At 46.4% G+C, this 17,740-nt stretch overlaps 1 protein-coding gene across 1 annotated transcript; it reads left to right on the plus strand.

Annotated features, from left to right (window-relative positions):
* Positions 1 to 2,447: 2,447 nt before the first annotated feature.
* LOC135823372 (BDNF/NT-3 growth factors receptor-like) lies at positions 2,448 to 17,569 on the plus strand. The gene is made up of 11 exons (XM_065336226.1): positions 2,448 to 2,695; positions 5,620 to 5,641; positions 6,063 to 6,178; positions 7,135 to 7,181; positions 11,232 to 11,327; positions 12,816 to 12,989; positions 14,323 to 14,452; positions 14,835 to 15,021; positions 15,409 to 15,577; positions 16,075 to 16,435; positions 16,853 to 17,569. Exons 1-11 carry the CDS (start codon positions 2,602 to 2,604, stop codon positions 17,035 to 17,037), a joined length of 1,581 nt encoding a protein of 526 aa, XP_065192298.1. The 5' UTR covers positions 2,448 to 2,601; the 3' UTR covers positions 17,038 to 17,569.
* The last annotated feature ends 171 nt before the right edge of the window (positions 17,570 to 17,740 follow it).

Genomic DNA, 17,740 nt, shown 5'->3' on the forward strand with positions numbered 1-17,740 from the left:
AAGGGTGTTCTATCCCAACGCACAGTCGTACCGATCTCGCCCGCTGGCTGAGGTGTTCCAATGGCACGAGCGTCAGAAGCAGTCGGCATACGGTGCCCGGATCCGGGAAGTTGAGCACGCGTCGTTCACCCCGATCGTCCTGTCTTCCGCTGGTGCCCTGGCGAAGGAGGCCACCCGGTTCCTGAAGCTGCTCGGAACGAAGCTCTCCACCAAGCTCTCGCAGCCTTATCCCCTCGTGATGGGAAAGCTGCGGACGGACCTGGCTTTCAGCCTTGTCCGTGACTCCGTCCTGATGGTTCGTGGGAGTCGCCGTGCATTCCGTGCACCTGGTCTGGCGGCGGATGTGGATGCTGTTTCTGTGGAGGCCCGCATTCCCGCCACTACGTGACGCTAAGTCCTCCTGGGGTTTGCCGCTCTCCGGTCCTCTTTCATCCCGTTCTCCCCTCTTTTTTGGGGATTCTTTGTACTTCGTCTTTCTTGTTTTTTTTGTTCCTTTGTTTTTTGTAGGACAGATTTTTGGTGTACTGATTTCGGTCGTTGTTGTGTCTGACTCTATTCCCAATATCTAATTCTGTGGTTGGTTTTCCAACTCATTGGGTTTTGTAGTTTCCATCATGAGTTTGATTCCATCGTGAGTTTGATTCCATCGTGAGTTTTGATTCTATTTGCTATTTTTCGTTCCATTTTTGAGCTCATATTTTATTTTCCTGATTTCTTCTCCAGTGTATGTTGTATTGCATTTTAATACATTGTGTTAATTTTTGCCCGTAAAAGAGGCTTGCACTCCATTAAAAAAAAAAATAATAATAATAATAATGCAATTAGGAGTATAATCGATGCAGACATGGCCAAAACAACAACGAGTTCATGGAATTTTTAAGGATTTTTATGTTATTCAAAATCGCCTCAGTTCCGATACTATTCACTGATGAGCGGAACACGAAAATCGATTTTGAATAACATAAAAATCCTTAAAAATTCCATGAACTCGTTGTTGTTTTGGCCATGTCTGCATCGATTATACTCCTAATTGCACTAATAAAATTGCTTTCTCCACGCCGACTCTTTAAATAATAATAATAATAATAATAATGTCGTACAAGTAACGTAGTTGCGTGATGTCTGCGGCCTTCATCCTATTCATAGCTACATGTACATGTACATTGTATATATCCAAAAATCGCTAAGCTTTTCGCTGATTTTGGAGGGTTCATTTGAGAATCGCCGAAAATCTACCAAATCTTCCAATACATGTACATGTACATGTATGTACCTGTTAGGCACCGGCGGAATATGCCGGCATAATTATTGGCATACATGTAATTTGGTGGTTGAAAATTTGGAGCATAATTTGGCATCCTTTCGGAGGTAGGTGCATAACTACATGATTGTACCACGGTTCTAGTACAAAGCACCTGATCAGTGCTGGTGGTCTGCATGGCAAAGGGTTTGGACGTCATGCAGATAGTGTTTTCAATGAAAAGCAGGGTAGAAATCACGACAATACATTATCGTATGGTCGAACTCGCCTTCTTCAAAGTTCTTTCTCGCACTGATAGTCTGATACTAGTACAGATACAGTACATGATATAACCTAACACTGCTCTCAATCTAACAATTGCGAGATACAGTACATCATTACATGTAGCAGAAGATGCGAGTGAATCAGCCTTTATCAGGTATCCTGGCATTCCTGGGGCGGACGAGATGTACATATAGTGACCATGGTGACGGGTAATCCGCAAAACTCCGCGTACAGCTCGGGCCCCAGCCTGGCCTGTAGAGGCGACGGTTTCAAATAGGAAATAGGTTGCAAACCGGAACGGACTCAATATTCACTTTCTCTCTTGGTATTTTGATTAGAAAACATATGTCACAGTGAGACTACGATGTGTTATACTCCGAGCCAAAATTTCATGGCTCTGCGATGACCAGAAGCGCCATATCAAGCAGGTGAGTTTTTGACGTGAACATCGATTATCCGACCACCTCTGGGCAGACAACTGTCAGGCGGTGTTCAGATAAGGCAAATGTTCCGGATAAGAAACATAATTATACATGTAGATCTACATGTACGACCTTTTTACTTTTCAAAATTTTCGTATTTTTTGAATGGCTCACTGCACTACATGCATGCACAGTGCGTACTCTACGGCACGTGCACCCAAAAACTGTTACGGATAATCGAATGGTCGGATAGTCGATGTGCGGATAATCGATGTTCAACTGTACTAATACTACAGACTAACTAGACTGAGTAGATCTACACTACTACTACTAGTACTAGTAGTAGTACTAGCTGCACTGCCACCATGGCCCACTGTATACATAACATGTACTGTAGTACTGTACTGCACTGCCACTGACTGACTGTGACACTAAAAATTAAAAATAGTTCGGGCTAAGATTTTTGTCAAAAAACTTGTCAGCTCACACTGCGAAATAGTGAAATACGCATGGCGTTTTGTGCTAACAGTTTCATAGTCGATAAATATTCTTCTTCTCCCAAAGGCAGCTGTCGGAGATTGCTTCTTCTATCTTGTTGTAACGGTCGAGGTTCATGCGAGCGCTCTATGCGTGCGCAAAGGACTCAGCAGGAGCATGGCGTTGATGTCGGCCTCTCCCGTGGCAGTGTTGGTCTTGCTCGTATCCGCCAGTCTTTGTGCAGAACTAGTAGTGTCAGAACCTGATGGAGGTGAGCTTGCCAGCACAGTCAACGTTTGTTGTCGTTATTATTGAACATTGTGCGCTTGGTTACCGGGTACTGAGCTTGTTTGTGCCATGCACAAAGCCAGTAAGTTAGCGGAGGTGGGCATGAAATTGAGGTGCTAGCCTTTTTGTAACTGACAAAATTATGTCGTTTGCGAAAAATGGTTTGTTTGTGTTAGTAATAGAGATATGTCAGCATTGGTTATCGTCATCATTCATCTTGTTCTATGGTGACAATTGTCATGCGCACATATTATGTATAATTATGATGGTCACGCTGGTTCGAATATGCCAGTGTACCCAAATTGAACTGTTCTTATTCGAGCAGTTCTGTACATGCCAAGATACCATTGGCATATCTAGAATTGTTCTGAAGTGGTGGGGTTTGCGGCCGTGATGTAGGTGCAGTTTTTTCTTTCTAATGCAATGCCGATGGGGCTCCTCGGTAGTACATTGTGTGTACTGCACTTGCCTGCGACCCGACAGGGCACAGGTTCGATCCCCGCAGTAGCACATCTGACTGCAGAATCACCCATAACGAAGCTCACCAGATCAAGGTGTGGGTCCTCTTCACTCAGTAGAGTCGAGCGAGCTGTAACTCCCGGTGCTGAGAGACGGGCTCACACCCCTAAATGGCTACTTCCCCTTGTCTAACCCCCCTAGAAAAAACCAGTATATTAGCCGACTGACCAAAATTTATAAACAAAAAGCCAAACAGTGCTTTTTTTCTAATCTAGTGCAGTAGTAGTGCACTTACCGTATTTTCCCGATTATAAGTCGCACCCCCATTTTCAGGTTTTAGCCATTTGTACCTGAAGCCGAGTGAATATGGGCGGATATTCACTAGTATTCAAACCGAGGCGAAGCCGAGGTTTGTATATCTGGTGAATATTCGCCCATATTCACGAGGCTGAAGGTAATATTAGACTTATACCTCTCCATATTCACCCTCTCGTCCCTAAAACCCAACAAACGAGTCCTGTTGGTCATACATGTACATGTACGCAGAACTAACGTTACGTAAGTCGTTGTTGCTTCAGTATCGTAAACCGACTGGCGTGTTCTTGCATGAATCGGAGGGCGGCGTGTTCAGAATCTTGTTCAATCGATTGTGTACACGTACTGGTGCATGTGGCATGGGAGGTGACGACCTTGGAGAACACGCTCGTGCCAATCACCATGGAGAACATGCTCGTGCAGCTTTGTGGCGGGAGCCAATCATTAGAGAGGTTTCGTTTCAGGCGAAGATTGACCAATCAGAGAAGCGTTTCGTTTCACGTGAAGATTTGACCAATTCGGGAGTCGGTTTATAAACAGCGAGCCAAGCGGTTCTACCCTCACTTCTTTTGTTTTCAGGCAGCGCTTCGGAGCTGTTGTGTGCCCTAGGAAAATTCTACGCTAACGTCCGTGAACAGGGCTGTTCTGAGTACAAATGAAATTCCTGGCTTGCCGCTTGATCCGCAATCATCGGGCCATTGGCACGTTGAGCGTCCAAAACCTTTTTAGCTCGCTGGAACGCTCCGTCTGTGAAGATGCTCACTGTTGGTTGATGACTCTTCAGCACCTGGTCACATGCGGATCCAGCGGCAATGGCAAGCAAGGAATTTCGTTTGTACTCAGAAAAGTCCTGTTTACTGAAGTTAGCGTAGAAATTTTCTAGGGCATTTGGCAGCTCCGTTGCGCTGACTGAAGAGTAATGAAGCGCAGCACCGAGTACTGCTCTCTTTACACTTACAGTAAGTATCGAAAAGTGGTGAATATAAGTGGTGAATATAAGATAAGTGGTGAATATAAGCGGTGAATATTCAGCAATATTCACCACTTATGTAGATGGCCAATTGTATGTGGGTGAATATGGGGAATGAGGTATAATGATTAGATATATTGACTTCAGTAGTAAATCCTGCTCGATTGTAAGTCGCATCCCTTTTTTACCCTTGGAATTTAGTGTACAAAGCTGCGACTTATATGCGGGAAAATACGGTACTCTTCCTCACGTCAGGAATGATTTCCAGTAGAATTAGTACTATTGCTGTACACTTTTGAGTCTTCACTAGCCTCTCTTGGAGGCCATTTCCTCGGATGATGTACGGACAAAAATGTATACATTGCGCACTTGAATGCCTTCAAAAGCGTTCCTGCTCAGTGGCAAGTTGGGTTCATTACCGGAATTCCACGACATTGACTTGTACCTTATGTTGCGGAGTATAAGCCACACTTTGAACACTTAAATTTCACCCCCGAAAAGAGGGGTGCGGCTTATACTCCGGTGATCAAATTGACCGTGATAAATAGGGTAGATGTCTGTATTTCGTGTCAAAAGGTCCTACAAACCCATTGCCCGACTGCCTTTTGAGCATGTACCGCATCTTCCGGCGTATAAGCCGCACTTTGGACACTCAAAATTCACCCGAAGAAAGGGGTTGTGGCTTTTACTCCGGTGAAAAATTAACAGTGGTAAATAGGATAGATGTATATTCACTAAGCAAGTGGTAGAGGGGTGTTGAAAAAATATAAGCACGGCGCTTATAATAGAGAATATACGGTATGTATTTCGTAGCAAAAAAAATGGGGGGGGGGGGGTGCGGGTTATACTCTAGAGAATAGGGTAGTTCATCAGGCTGGTTTACAATTAGCACACTACAGAAGAACAATAGACCTACAGTGCAGACTGCAGTAGCAGGGTTCTAGCCAAAGGGGTAACTGGTGCAGCGCCCCCTCTCTTCCCCCACCCCGTTCATAGACCAGCCCTTACTCATTTTTCTATGTTCTTTCTTACCCGCTCGTGAACTTGCTCTATACCTAGGTATTTGAATTTTTCTGTTACTGCTAAAGTTGTAAAGACATTATGCTGCACCTCATCCAAACTACAGTTAAGTGATTGCTGTGTTGTCCCTTTCTTTGTTTCAGACCAATGTGCAGTCAGAAAGGAGTAAGTCCTTTTCTTTTCGTGTCAACATATTTTTTGCCTATCAATAATTCTACAAAGGCATAGCTAAGTAATTGCTGCCGAAAGGTTCAACTTTTCTGTTGATATTTTCCAGATTAACACATTGTGTTTTCACTATGACACCGGTAGTTGTTTTCGGAGAGTTGAGTGTGACACTTTAGTTTGCAAATTCCAAGGCATTGATTGGGATTATTGTTCTGTGTGTGTGTGCATGTGTGTGCGTGCTTGCGTGTGTGTATGTGTGTGCGTGCATGCGTGTGTGTATGTGCGTGCGTGCGGGCGTGTGTGTGTGTGTGTATGGGTGTGTGTGTGTATGTGTGTATGTGCATGCGTGGTTGTGAATGCCCGTGCGCCTGTTTGCTGTTGCGTGTGCCTTCAAACCCGTGTCCTTGTGTCACTGCAGTCCGGGAAAGCCATCGCGTTACCTCGAGACTGCTTACATTGTGCTGCTTTGCATTGTCATCCTGTTCATGATATTTTTCTTTTTGAATTTGGAACGGCTTGCCACCTTTATCGCATGTAAGTACTAATGTGTTGACGTAGCCATCGGACTCTATATGCAATGGGTGTGAGTAGGCAGGCTGTTAACAAGCTTTATGTATTAATTATGGGGCACTTGCCCTGCCAACACCACAATTGGCTACGGGCATTGTCAATCGCCTGAAGCAAAGTGCCAGTGATAATTCTACACAACGCAGCAGGACCGTGATGCCGTAGAGATCGTGCAGCACATGTGTAGGGGCAGGGATACTACACATGCATGTGTAGGGGCAGGGATACTACACATGCATGTGTAGGGGCAGGGATACTACACATGCATGTGTAGGGGCAGGGATACTACACATGCATGTGTAGGGGCAGGGATACTACACATGCATTGATAGAAGGGAATATACATGTACATACTGTACTCGCGCGATTAGCGTCCTCTCTTGAATAGTGCCCTATCTCGAATAGCGCTCCAGTCTCTAAGACCCAGTGAAAAAATGAAGCCCTGTCTTGAATAGTGCCCCCCACCCCGGGCCTGTAACCAATCTTGTCCATGTCATTGCACTGGTGGTTTCAGGATCAAAGTCACAGCTCTTGCTGCCGTTTCTGTTGAGTCGTGACAGTTTACATGTAAACGTTCGGCTGTTCTTTCTTGCCTTTTTGTTATTTTTATGCTGGATGACGTGAATGCACCAGCATTGAACAAATAGTGCCCTCTCTTGAATAGTGCCTCCTCTTGACTAGTGCCCCATCTGACATTGAAATAAAAGTGCCCTAGGGGCACTAATCGCAGGAGTACGGTATGCCAGTTTTTTGCTTCTGCATAAGCAGACTCTTGCAGTTTTGTTCCCCTACAGTTGGACATACACAGTTTTGTTTCTCCTGCACTATGGCGATGAGCTAGGTCTGCTACTGTAACGATTGATGGTGTTCCCGTTGCGTGTTGCCACCTTACTTCCTGTGCTTTTCTGCTCTCCGCCGAACAGTTGGGAAATATGAACACGACACGGTCAAGTCCTTCAGAAGTACAGTGGTGAGTAAATGCCGCAGGCTTTGCTGTACGCCCGGTTTCTAATGTACTGTTTTTTGTCTTCTCACACTCGGATTACCAACTTACCATACTCTGAGGTGTACTGTATACTTTCTGGGTAGAAGCCACGCTGGAGGTAAAGCCGCGCCCAGACTTTTTGTTACGAAATACTGACATCGACCCTACTTATCACCGTTGACTTGACTATCATAGTACATGTAGGCCACACCAACCTTTTGGAGGTGTAATACTAGTGTTTACAGTAAGGCTTACACTGCGGAAAAGACAGTACAGTCAACTTCGCTAATAACGACTGCGGATATAACGACAATTCGCGAACAACGACAGAATTTCCATGCCCAGAGCAAAGTCCCATCCAACTGTAATACAGTCAACTTCGCTAATAACGACTTCGGATATAACGACAATTCGCGAATAACGACAGCATTTCCATGCCCAGAGCAAAGTCCCTTCCAACTGTAATACATATAATGAGACTTCGGGTATAACGACACTTCGCGCATAAGGACACTTTTTTGATGCCCCGCCGAGTGTCGTTATAACCGAAGTTGACTGTACATATAATGAGACTTCGGGTATAACGACGCTTCGCGAATAAAGACACTTTTCTGATGCCCCACCGAGTGTTGTTATAAGCGAAGTTGATTGTACTTCGTTCACTAGCTTTCACAAATTGGGGACTGGAAGCCTGTAGCATGTAGGCAAGCCAATCCCTACCACAGTTGTGACCTAACTCCACAAGGAATAGATCATTTGCAGGGGATTGGGGATTTAGCTTGGGTGTCTCGGAAGGTCGGATTTGATGAGAAACAAAATAGAATTCACCATCGCATCAAGCTAGGCATTGTTGGAATCGACTCAGTGACCTTGAATTACTTAGTAACCATTCTCATACCTCGGTACTTTCTCGGATGCGATGGGATCAGAAAACGAACCTTGACCTGAGGACTATTGAGGTGCACCGCTTCAAGGCCATTGGTCTCGGAGTGTTCTTCTTTGCTGTTGGCCGTTATTACCGTAAAGTACCTTTGATCCGCCCCCCCCCCCCCCCCCCCGCTCTAATTACCCCCCCCCCCCCCACCCCACCCCTCTCGAATTTCTGCCCGTGAAGAGACGTCGACGTATATGATGGTGACAGCTACAAGCATCTGTACATACCAGCATGTGACACCTGCAGGAGCAATTGCCTCCTCCACAGCCAGTCTTACAGCCACAGCTGAGAAACTCGAGGACAGAGTGGGGAGCGGGTGGTATACTAAGCCAGTCCACAGCTAGATCACCGTTCTGGTCAAGACACCAACCTGTAATGGGGAGAACAAACAGTTGGAGGAATGCAAATTATTTACTCCATATATCAGAAAAGCTTCTTACACTACAACAGTCACTTACTTCATGCATGATTGTGTTGATAACACAGCTGATTCACTCTATTGTATAAGTAGCAACATCAACGAACATGTCTTGTTCAGAGAATATCCATCATTTTCATACTGCAGTCCTCCTCTACAACTGCATTATATGCTACAGTCAGCTCACTCACCTTGGCCATTATCTTGTGGTGCTGGTATCGCAGGCTGGGCCACAATGCACTGGCGCCAAATGGCAGCTTGGTAGTTAGCTCTCGCGGCATGCTTCAGGAAGGCATCTTTGCATGGTGGAAGCTGGTTTGACTGCAAGGTCTTTGTGCAGAACAGCTCATACCTTGCATCGTTGACGCTGCTACAACCAGAGACTTTGTAATAGGAGCACACAAATGTCTCAAGGTTGATGAGCACATCAGCTGTCTGTGGTTCGAAGCCTTTCCCCAGGGAGGTGAATGCTTGCCGAGATGTAGACCCAACCGGACCGGTGCTTTGCAGAATCTTCAATGCAGCCTTCTTCCCGCGGTATGCAAAAGCACTTGTGCTATCACACCCAGTGAAGGCGTGGAAGCCTGGCAGTGCTTGGCAGAGTTCTGGGCCAAGCTCATCACTGTCAGGGCGGCTTACAGATGAAGCACGGGGCTGGACAACAACGGTGTTGGTGCAGTGTGCGGTCCCTTTCCCGTCCAGAGTCTCCTCGTTTAAGTCGTTATTATCTGCTACATGGTAGAATGGCCGGTGGGGGTCAATGCCACCCGGTAACGCATCCACTATGTGCCCGTCTCGCACTCGCCGCTCTGCCATAGCAGTCTCCCTTTCCAAAACCTGGGAGTAGGCAATGGTGTGCCCAAACCGGTTAAGCATTTTCAGCAGCTTCTTGCTCCGGTAGAGGTGATGTAGGGTCAGTCCCAGAACAACATGTTTGGGGCACGGCAGTCCTGATGTAATATACAGCAGATCCTGGCCAATGGAGGAGACGTGACGTTGCAGCTGCTCATCCAAATCAACTTTGTCCTGACCGATGTCATCATGATGCTGGTCAGTCACTACCCAAGCCAGAAAGTTGTGGAGTAGGCTGGGTAAGCATGCGTTTGCTTCAGCAACTGTTGGGATTTCCCCGCTTGACTCTTGGGCCTTTGTCTCCTGGCACGCAGTCCGTAAAAGACGTGCGGCGTGATATACAATACGCAGGCGATCTTGTGCTACAACACCTTCACCTCCTGAAGTGTTAGCTGCATTGTCCTCCTCCACCCAAATATCATCATCAACCCCATCCGAATCCCTCACCTCTTCCACCTCGGCATACAAACTGGCTATTATCTCACTGGCATGGGCATTAGCGAAAACTAGCTCAGCCCTGTTCCGGGACGGACGGCGCACAAAAGTGACAGATTCACCAAACCGTTCTGTGATAGAAGCTTTGGTTCTGTCATTCCTAGCAGTTCCATGTACTGTCGCGTTGTAGTCTGCCGTAAGACGTGAAATGCTAACAGCAGTGCGTTCCACAAACAGCAGCTGGTGTACTAGGTGGTAAAAGTCTTCGATGTTTCCCTCTTGTCTTGGTGTTGACAGGTCATGCTCAGCGCTACCTGCAGACGAGCTAGTGACTAGGGTCGATGTAGCTGGGGTCGATGTAGCTGGTGTGCTGTCACGGATTCGTGCAAGGGATGACTCTCTTGTAAAATCGTTGTAACACTGTTTGTGATAGTATGCCTCTCTTGCAATGAGGCTACTGACTGCTGAAATGGCAATCGAAATGCCCTCGTCCTTCCGTATGGCAGCAGCTTTTCTCAGCCTTTCCTCAGCTTCGAGTGTCAAAATCTGAGAAGTACTCTGCTTTTTGTTGGTACCTGGTATTCTTTTCTGGATGGATCCACAAAATATGCAATTCTTCCTTCCTGGCTCGATACGAGGAACTTCAACGGACTGGCGAGTACTGCGCTTGTTTAGGGACTCTGAAGAAGCAGGCGAGGACGCCATGAGCTGGACGACAAAGGCCTAACACAACGCGCAATCATTGCTTGACATAAGGAAAGGAAGAACAGGAAATGGCTGTACGTACAATCAGAAATTTGACAATGTGTTCGCCGTCACCTGATCACTCAGTTCAAAATTTCCAAATTCTGCGTGGCGTGCATCACGTGATCCGTTTTGAGCAGTTTCCGTGCTTGCTCAGAATCCCCGTACACGACAGCTGTGCATATTTGACAGCTGTCGAACCCCCCTCAATTCCACGCGAAAGGACAAATCCCCTGACACCAAACCTACATCATTGTGCTCGTAAAGGAACACTCTATCACGTAGAGTCAACAAACCTTGGTACCCCATCAGCGGGAACGAAATTTTTTTGGAGCATTTTTTTCCGCTTTGGCCTGCGGACTAATACAACGAACTACGATATTGAACCGACGCATGTACTGCTGTACACAATACGTGCGAGTGCAGGATGAAAATGTGCACAATCCAGCATGCCATGTCTGACCTTCTGCGTTGTTGTACATCGTACTGCACTTGAACGGCTTGGTCTAATTCCCGCCCCTTGCCGGAAAAACCAGCTGGGAAGCGACATGGCGTGGGGAGGGGGGAGAGGGGGGGGGGGGGGGGGATCAATGGTACTTTACGGTAACACACTGATCAGGACATACTATGTTTGTTCTGTGTCGCATCGCAGGGAACCGGACCAATTGAGATTTCAGACACTGTACCAGTCATTCCGTCGCCTTTGGTCACCTGGATCTCCTCATATAGTCAGTCGAATTTCGGTGACGTAAGTATATTATCCTCCGGGAAGAGCTCCACTTGTTTATTTTATTACTATTGTTATTCTTCATCCAAGAAGGTGGTGGCGTTCCTGCGGATGCGGAAAACTGGGCCTTGGCCGAGTCTCACCCGAACCGTGAATTATTTTATTTTATTATTTTTATTTTTCTCAATCCATGGTTGACATAGTGTCAACCAATTTCATGAATGAGGGCTAGTGTCAACCAATGTAATGAATGAGGGCTACCATCCAGGGAATAAAATTAAGATTTTGGTGTCGTAGTTCAGTCAAGAATGCATTCAGTGGCAACACCAGTGTATTCAGTGACACTATCGGGGTGTTTCGACATCAATGATTTCTGCACATGTCGCAATGTCCATCTAACTACCCAGCATAGTGGACAGGTGTCTAGACGCTGGTGGTCTCATATCCCCTTTTTTCCTAGGTTAAGTGTATGTGAGTTCGTACGGCCAAACGAGCTACAGCGCCTTGGCTGTTAGTAATCTTCAAGAACTACTGGAATAATGCTGCTCATGATACTGGATGAAGTCACAAGTTTGGAACTGCAGTTCCACTCTATGACATCCGATCACTGTGACATGACGCAGTCAAGAATTTGCCCGAAACAGTGCATCCCTGGACTTGATTAGACCAGGCTGTGATCTGGTGCAGACGCTAACTTGACCCATGTGATCAGATTTCATTGAGCAGAACTTTAGAATCTACTAATTTCATTAAGACGTCTTCAAAGAGCAAACAATGTAAGCACATTGAGGAGGAATTATATGTGACAAAGCACGTAGACTAGCTCAACCGAGTGTGGTGTATTCTGTGCGCATGCCTAGCGTAGAGTACGCAACACTGTGTCATGTGGAAAAATCCCAGGCAGGCTGCCTGTTTTCCGCACGTGACGATGCAGTGAGCTTCGTAGCGCTGTGCATGGACAGCGGTGACAATATGTTTGGCAGGAGCCATCTGATTCCAGCATTCTGTCCACTATGGCCATATGCAAAACATGTATAAGATCAGATAGTAGCTGCATGGAAGACCTGAGAAGCTCAAACCAGTGCCATCACAACAGGCATTCTGAGACTGTTACATGTACTGTATCTTCTGGAGTACAAGTCGCCCCCATTTGTTCGTCCACAAAATGCAGACGTCTGCCCTATTATTTATCACGGGTAATTTGATCATCGGAGTATAAGCTGCATCGCTTTCTTTTTGGGTGAATTTTGAGAAATCAAATTGTGGCTTACACTCTGGAAAATACAGTGCTTGTATTGACTGCCTGCGAAAAGTATTCACAGAAAAATAACACATCTCCTCTGGTCTAGGTGTAATAGCAACTGTGGTAAACCGGACAACATGCCTGGCTATACTTGGTCGCGTTTCGTTCTCTGCGAAAAAAACTATTTTGCAGGCGACGTGCCATTTGTGAGTGATCCTTACAACTGATGTCGTTCTTGTGTTTCTGACCTGTTCAATGCTTCTTAGGTCACATACTGTGAACTGGACAGCGAAACCGGCAAACATGACTGCTTACTGAGAGCGTTCAATGGCATAGATGAGGGAGAAATGGATCGAATGGCTGCTCTTTTTTGTAAAGAAACCAGAGTCCTTGCCGCCTCCAACCACGAAAACATCCTGAAGTTTTATGGTATGGTTAATGTAAGTGCTCAACAATAATATGAATTATTATAAATTGTATATAGCTGCACTCGTATAATAGCGGTTAAGGGTTCCAAAAGGAATCGACTCTTCCTCCCAGGTATCTTTACGTACTATTTTGATCGCAACTTCGGTTTCTCTAACTAAGGCTAACGCGGTGACCTTACTTGGAAATTCTACTGGCGCAATTCCACAAGTCTGCAAGGATTTCTCAGCTGCAACCCACAAGGCATCCCAAAGCAACCTGTGCAGATCATCTACCACTAAGCCACAGGGAAAAATCACCCGTCTTGAATTCAAGTCTGTACCAGCCTCTTATACGGGCAAAATTAACACGAGGCGCCAGGCGCGAACTGATGGTGGTGGTGGTGGTGAGAAGGAGAGCTCTGGGCCAGATCTTTGTAGCTTCGATAGTGTGTGTGTGGGCAGGCGTGTGTTTACCGCCATATTGCCAGGTGTGCATTTACCACCATATTTATCAACCATAAGTACAGCTGCAGTGGTGTCTTCAACTTCATTCTCCCAAAATAGGCCTTATGCACATTGTACAGATGCACGAAATCCCGTATAATCTTGTAGAATCCCGTAGACCCGGTTGGGTGTTGAATGTGCAGGACCCTATTGTGTTTACTGCTATTTCCACTATGAAATGGGCCATGAAGGCATTTCATACGAAATCTTTTTCCGGCAGAGATCTAGCTAGTCGTTAGTTCAATCCCAAAGTGAAGAAGGCTTGAAAAGTGATCGTTTGCCATGAATTGTGAGGCTAAATGGGTCAAACGCGCATGTATAGCACACAATGAACACCCAACCGGGTATGTACACACCTACGGCCATAGTACAGAACTTCGTACATCTGTACAATGTGCATAAGGACTATTAACACAATGGATTAAAATGCAATACAACTTACACTGGCGAAGAAATCAGGAAAATGCATGCGTAAAATTCAAGTTCTATGAGCACCTCAGTGTACTAGCCAGTAATCAGGAGAGCTCATCAGTCTGAACCACATTAGGCTGTCCATGCGTTGGCTCAAGGACCAATCCATACAAATTTGTACTCGCTTTCTTTGTTCCACGCACTCTATCATCTGTGTAGGAGAAATTGCTTTGTTTTGTAGGAGCACGATTATTTTTCGAACCAACAGTACGTTTCAGTGGGATTCTGCAAAATGTCACGCCTAAAATTCGAACAACTGCCATCCATGTAGGGTGGTGATATATGCGGCTTTAATAGTTTTCATAGCTTTCAATGAATTCTTCTCTCCTCGCAGACTATTTGTTTCAGTAGGGTAAGGCATTTTTCGCTTTGAATTACTCTGTTCTCCCAGCCTACTGCAGAATCCGGGTTGCATTTCCCGGCTCAGGTTCTCGAGTATCCCAAGCTCGGTCGACTGGACATCTTCTTGCGCGAGTCGGAGATGAGCACCAGAGCCGCACTACCGACCGAGGACCGACCGGGTGAGTATTCAGACTAGGTTACACCTCAAGCTTGTAGCCCACATGGGGCGCGGGGGGCATGTGCACCTTCTAAACATGGGCTCATATGATCGTGTGGCCAGTGGCATCATGCTTACATGGGTAATGCTTGCTGCTGCGTTTGGATTCTTGATGTACTCATACTTACTTGATGTGAGCAAAATAGATTCTAGTGACTGCTCCATCAGTGTTTTTAGGTAGAGCAGTGTTAGACTGGATAACTAACTGTCTATGTATTCCTGTGCTCGTTCTTGCGTTCTTGGTCAGTCTCCAGCACATCCCAGTCTTTGGATTCCCAGCTGGCTTGCTTGCACCCTAGCTTGGTTTCTGTGTGTACTTCTTGCGTGTGACTGGTACTCTGCAGGCATTATGACCCAGCAGACGCTGGTGCGCTTTGCGCACGACATCTGCTCGGCAGTGGAATACATTCATCAAACAGATTTTGTCCACAAGGATCTGGGCTGTCGCAACTGCTTTGTCACCAATCAGTTTCAGGTCAAGCTCTCGATGTATGAGCTTCACATCAAAAAGCTGAATTGGGAATACCGCAAGTAAGCCCACTTGGTATCAACTCTGCAACCAATACTTTGTCTGATGTACTTTATTGACTAATTTAGGATATACAGCAGCATTCGGCCCTGTACAGAATAATCATCAACCACTACACGATATCTGAATTCAGTACGAACGGATGTGTCGATTTGCTGGTGGTGTGCTGTGGCAATGTGTGGCGGTCGGCTGGGGAGCGCAGTTATGGTGCGCTGGTTGGTTAAAAACGATCTTTTTTCTTGGCTTTGCAATCATGGTTAGCGTGAGTGGATAGCAGTACTTGATGAGGACGCGAGATATGTATATGTACATTAGCTGACTTCATTGTTGTACACTGGGTTTGGCGACGCTGGTCTGTGCATCATGCCTGTTGCGTGTTTGTTTGTCAGGCCGAAAGGTTTCCTCCGCTTCAACTGTGCGTACCGCTGGATGTCACCAGAGATGGTATCTGGACAAGACAAAATCACGTGCAAGTCGGATATCTACATGATGGCCGTCACCATGTGGGAGATCTTTCAAAAGGGAGAAAAGCCCTACCCGAGTCTGAAGGAGCAAGAGGTTTGTGCACGATGTAAACAAATGTTACCTTCCTGTTGGCTACTTCTGACTTTGTAATATTTCAACAAGTTTAATTTCCCAAGCTGGGAATACATACTGAGTTGAACAATGCTCCACAGTTGAGTATGGATAAGAAACAATTCCATGTTATGCTCTGTGTACTTCTGGTGGATAAGAGATGACTATTCCGAAATGATGAGTCTGTACCAAGAGACCCAGCCGAGACCGTTCAACCTTTTCTTCAGACTTCCGAAACTCACGCTTCCTGTGACACTGCAAAGGCTGATGGGATGCAGCCCTCACTGTACCCACACACTTCACGCACAGACGCTGGAATCGAAGTACACTTTGCTTATCTTTTCACGGGATGGAAACTGTGATTCGATTCGTGTGAATTTTTACACTTATCCATTATCGCCTAATGGGGTTGACGAAGGTGGGGATCGCCAATGGCAAGGATGATGATGACATGTTTGAAATACTTGCGTTTGTGCTAGGCGGAGGCCAAGATTGCGGAGGGAAAGCTTCTACCATGGCCCAAGTACTGTTCGTCAGATGTCCACGAGTTCATGAACCGATGCTGGTTGAGAAGTCCCAACCAGCGACCGACTGCAACGGAAGCCAAGGATTTCTTGAAGAGCAAGCTGCCAGCAAGCAGTATCGGCTTGCCTGGCTGTGACATTGACGACACGGTAGATTATCTAGCGCAGCGGCGTGCTAGCACTGAATCAAGCGGTAGCACACAGTCTGCTCAGGCTGTAGTTTCCGATGCCGTCGACAATGTACTGACGGTTCACTCGGCTTTTGGCGAACGTTATTCCGGCCAGCCCGACCAAGCAGAAGCACAGGAATTGTTAGGTATGTGATGCACAACCATCCTCTCCAAGGGGCTTCAAATACATGGTGCCTGAAAACGGAGAATTTACCACTTGTAAAACGAATTCCAAAGGAATTCCCACTTTCATACATGACCATATCTTCCATTCAGACAGGCATAAAGTATTCACTAAAGGTTGCTCAAATGCGCTGCTCTGTTGATCGGAGCGCTCAGTTACGTAAGCGTAAACACTTCGCACTCGTGCTGAAATGCATACACTGAAATGGCTTTAAACTGCACGTATCGGGTTGGGGTGGGAGGGATGCTGTAATTATAAGTGCCGGAGGGGGTGGTGCTCTCAATTCTGTATGTATGCACGAAGTCAGGTAGCCATGCATGTGCTTGCGTTAGGCTAAGGTAAACACCCACGTTTCTCCCCTGTTCATGTTATTGCTCAGCTGCCGACTCCACACCGAGTCCAACGCCTGCTGGCGGTGCCGGCGATGGCGATACCGAAATGGAAGTGGTCGTCAGAGAGGGTAGCGGCTCTGCCGTGGACAACGCGTCCCGGCGGTCAGATGCGCACCTCCTTCCGGGCAGTCCAAGCGGGACCAATCCGCATTCGCAGACCACTGCTGTGTAGGTACAGCCGTCACATCAGCCCTATATCAAGTCTTCACCTATCTCCAGTGTTCTGAATAGTGCGTGTTGCGAGCCAGTCATGTCCAGTGATGCAAACACGTCCGACTCCTCGATCTATATCGCCATAATCTCCGGGAAGCTATTGATACAACTGGCCAGCTTGCTATTCTTCACGGTGAGTGACCCTGTACCACAGTGTGTGTATGCTGACGTATTCAGAATGGCGTATTGGCAAATTGCTAGCTTGGAAAAGTCACTGGCATGGCCCTGTTATAGACTACTATTGAGCCCCTTCTTTGTCCATCTCTGCTTATGCTCCCCCGTTGTAGTTGCACCGCGTCATGCAACCGGTGTCTAATCTAATCTCACCTCTGGAGCCCCCCCCCCCCCCTGCCCAACCAGCTATAGATTTTGGCCCCAGCTACTCGACATTGCATGTGTCTTGGTCTTTTTCGGTGCTGCTCCAGGCTTTGGTGATGCCTAATTGTACTCATGATAACTCCGATTTCCTATCAAATGAATGGTATACTCAAGTGCAGTAGAAATTAATTATTAAAAAAATGCTACATGAAGAAAGATAATCATGCAATATTCGTAAAACAATAGGTGACAGGTTTCTCTTCTCTGCAAAGAATTTAACAGTAACAGTTTTTGCCTATATCCCCAGCACCACAATCAACAGTGATCTCTCCCTCTAGTTGCAC

This window comes from Sycon ciliatum, chromosome 8 (assembly GCF_964019385.1).
Source record: "Sycon ciliatum chromosome 8, ocSycCili1.1, whole genome shotgun sequence".
Classification (NCBI taxonomy): Eukaryota; Metazoa; Porifera; class Calcarea; order Leucosolenida; family Sycettidae; genus Sycon; species Sycon ciliatum.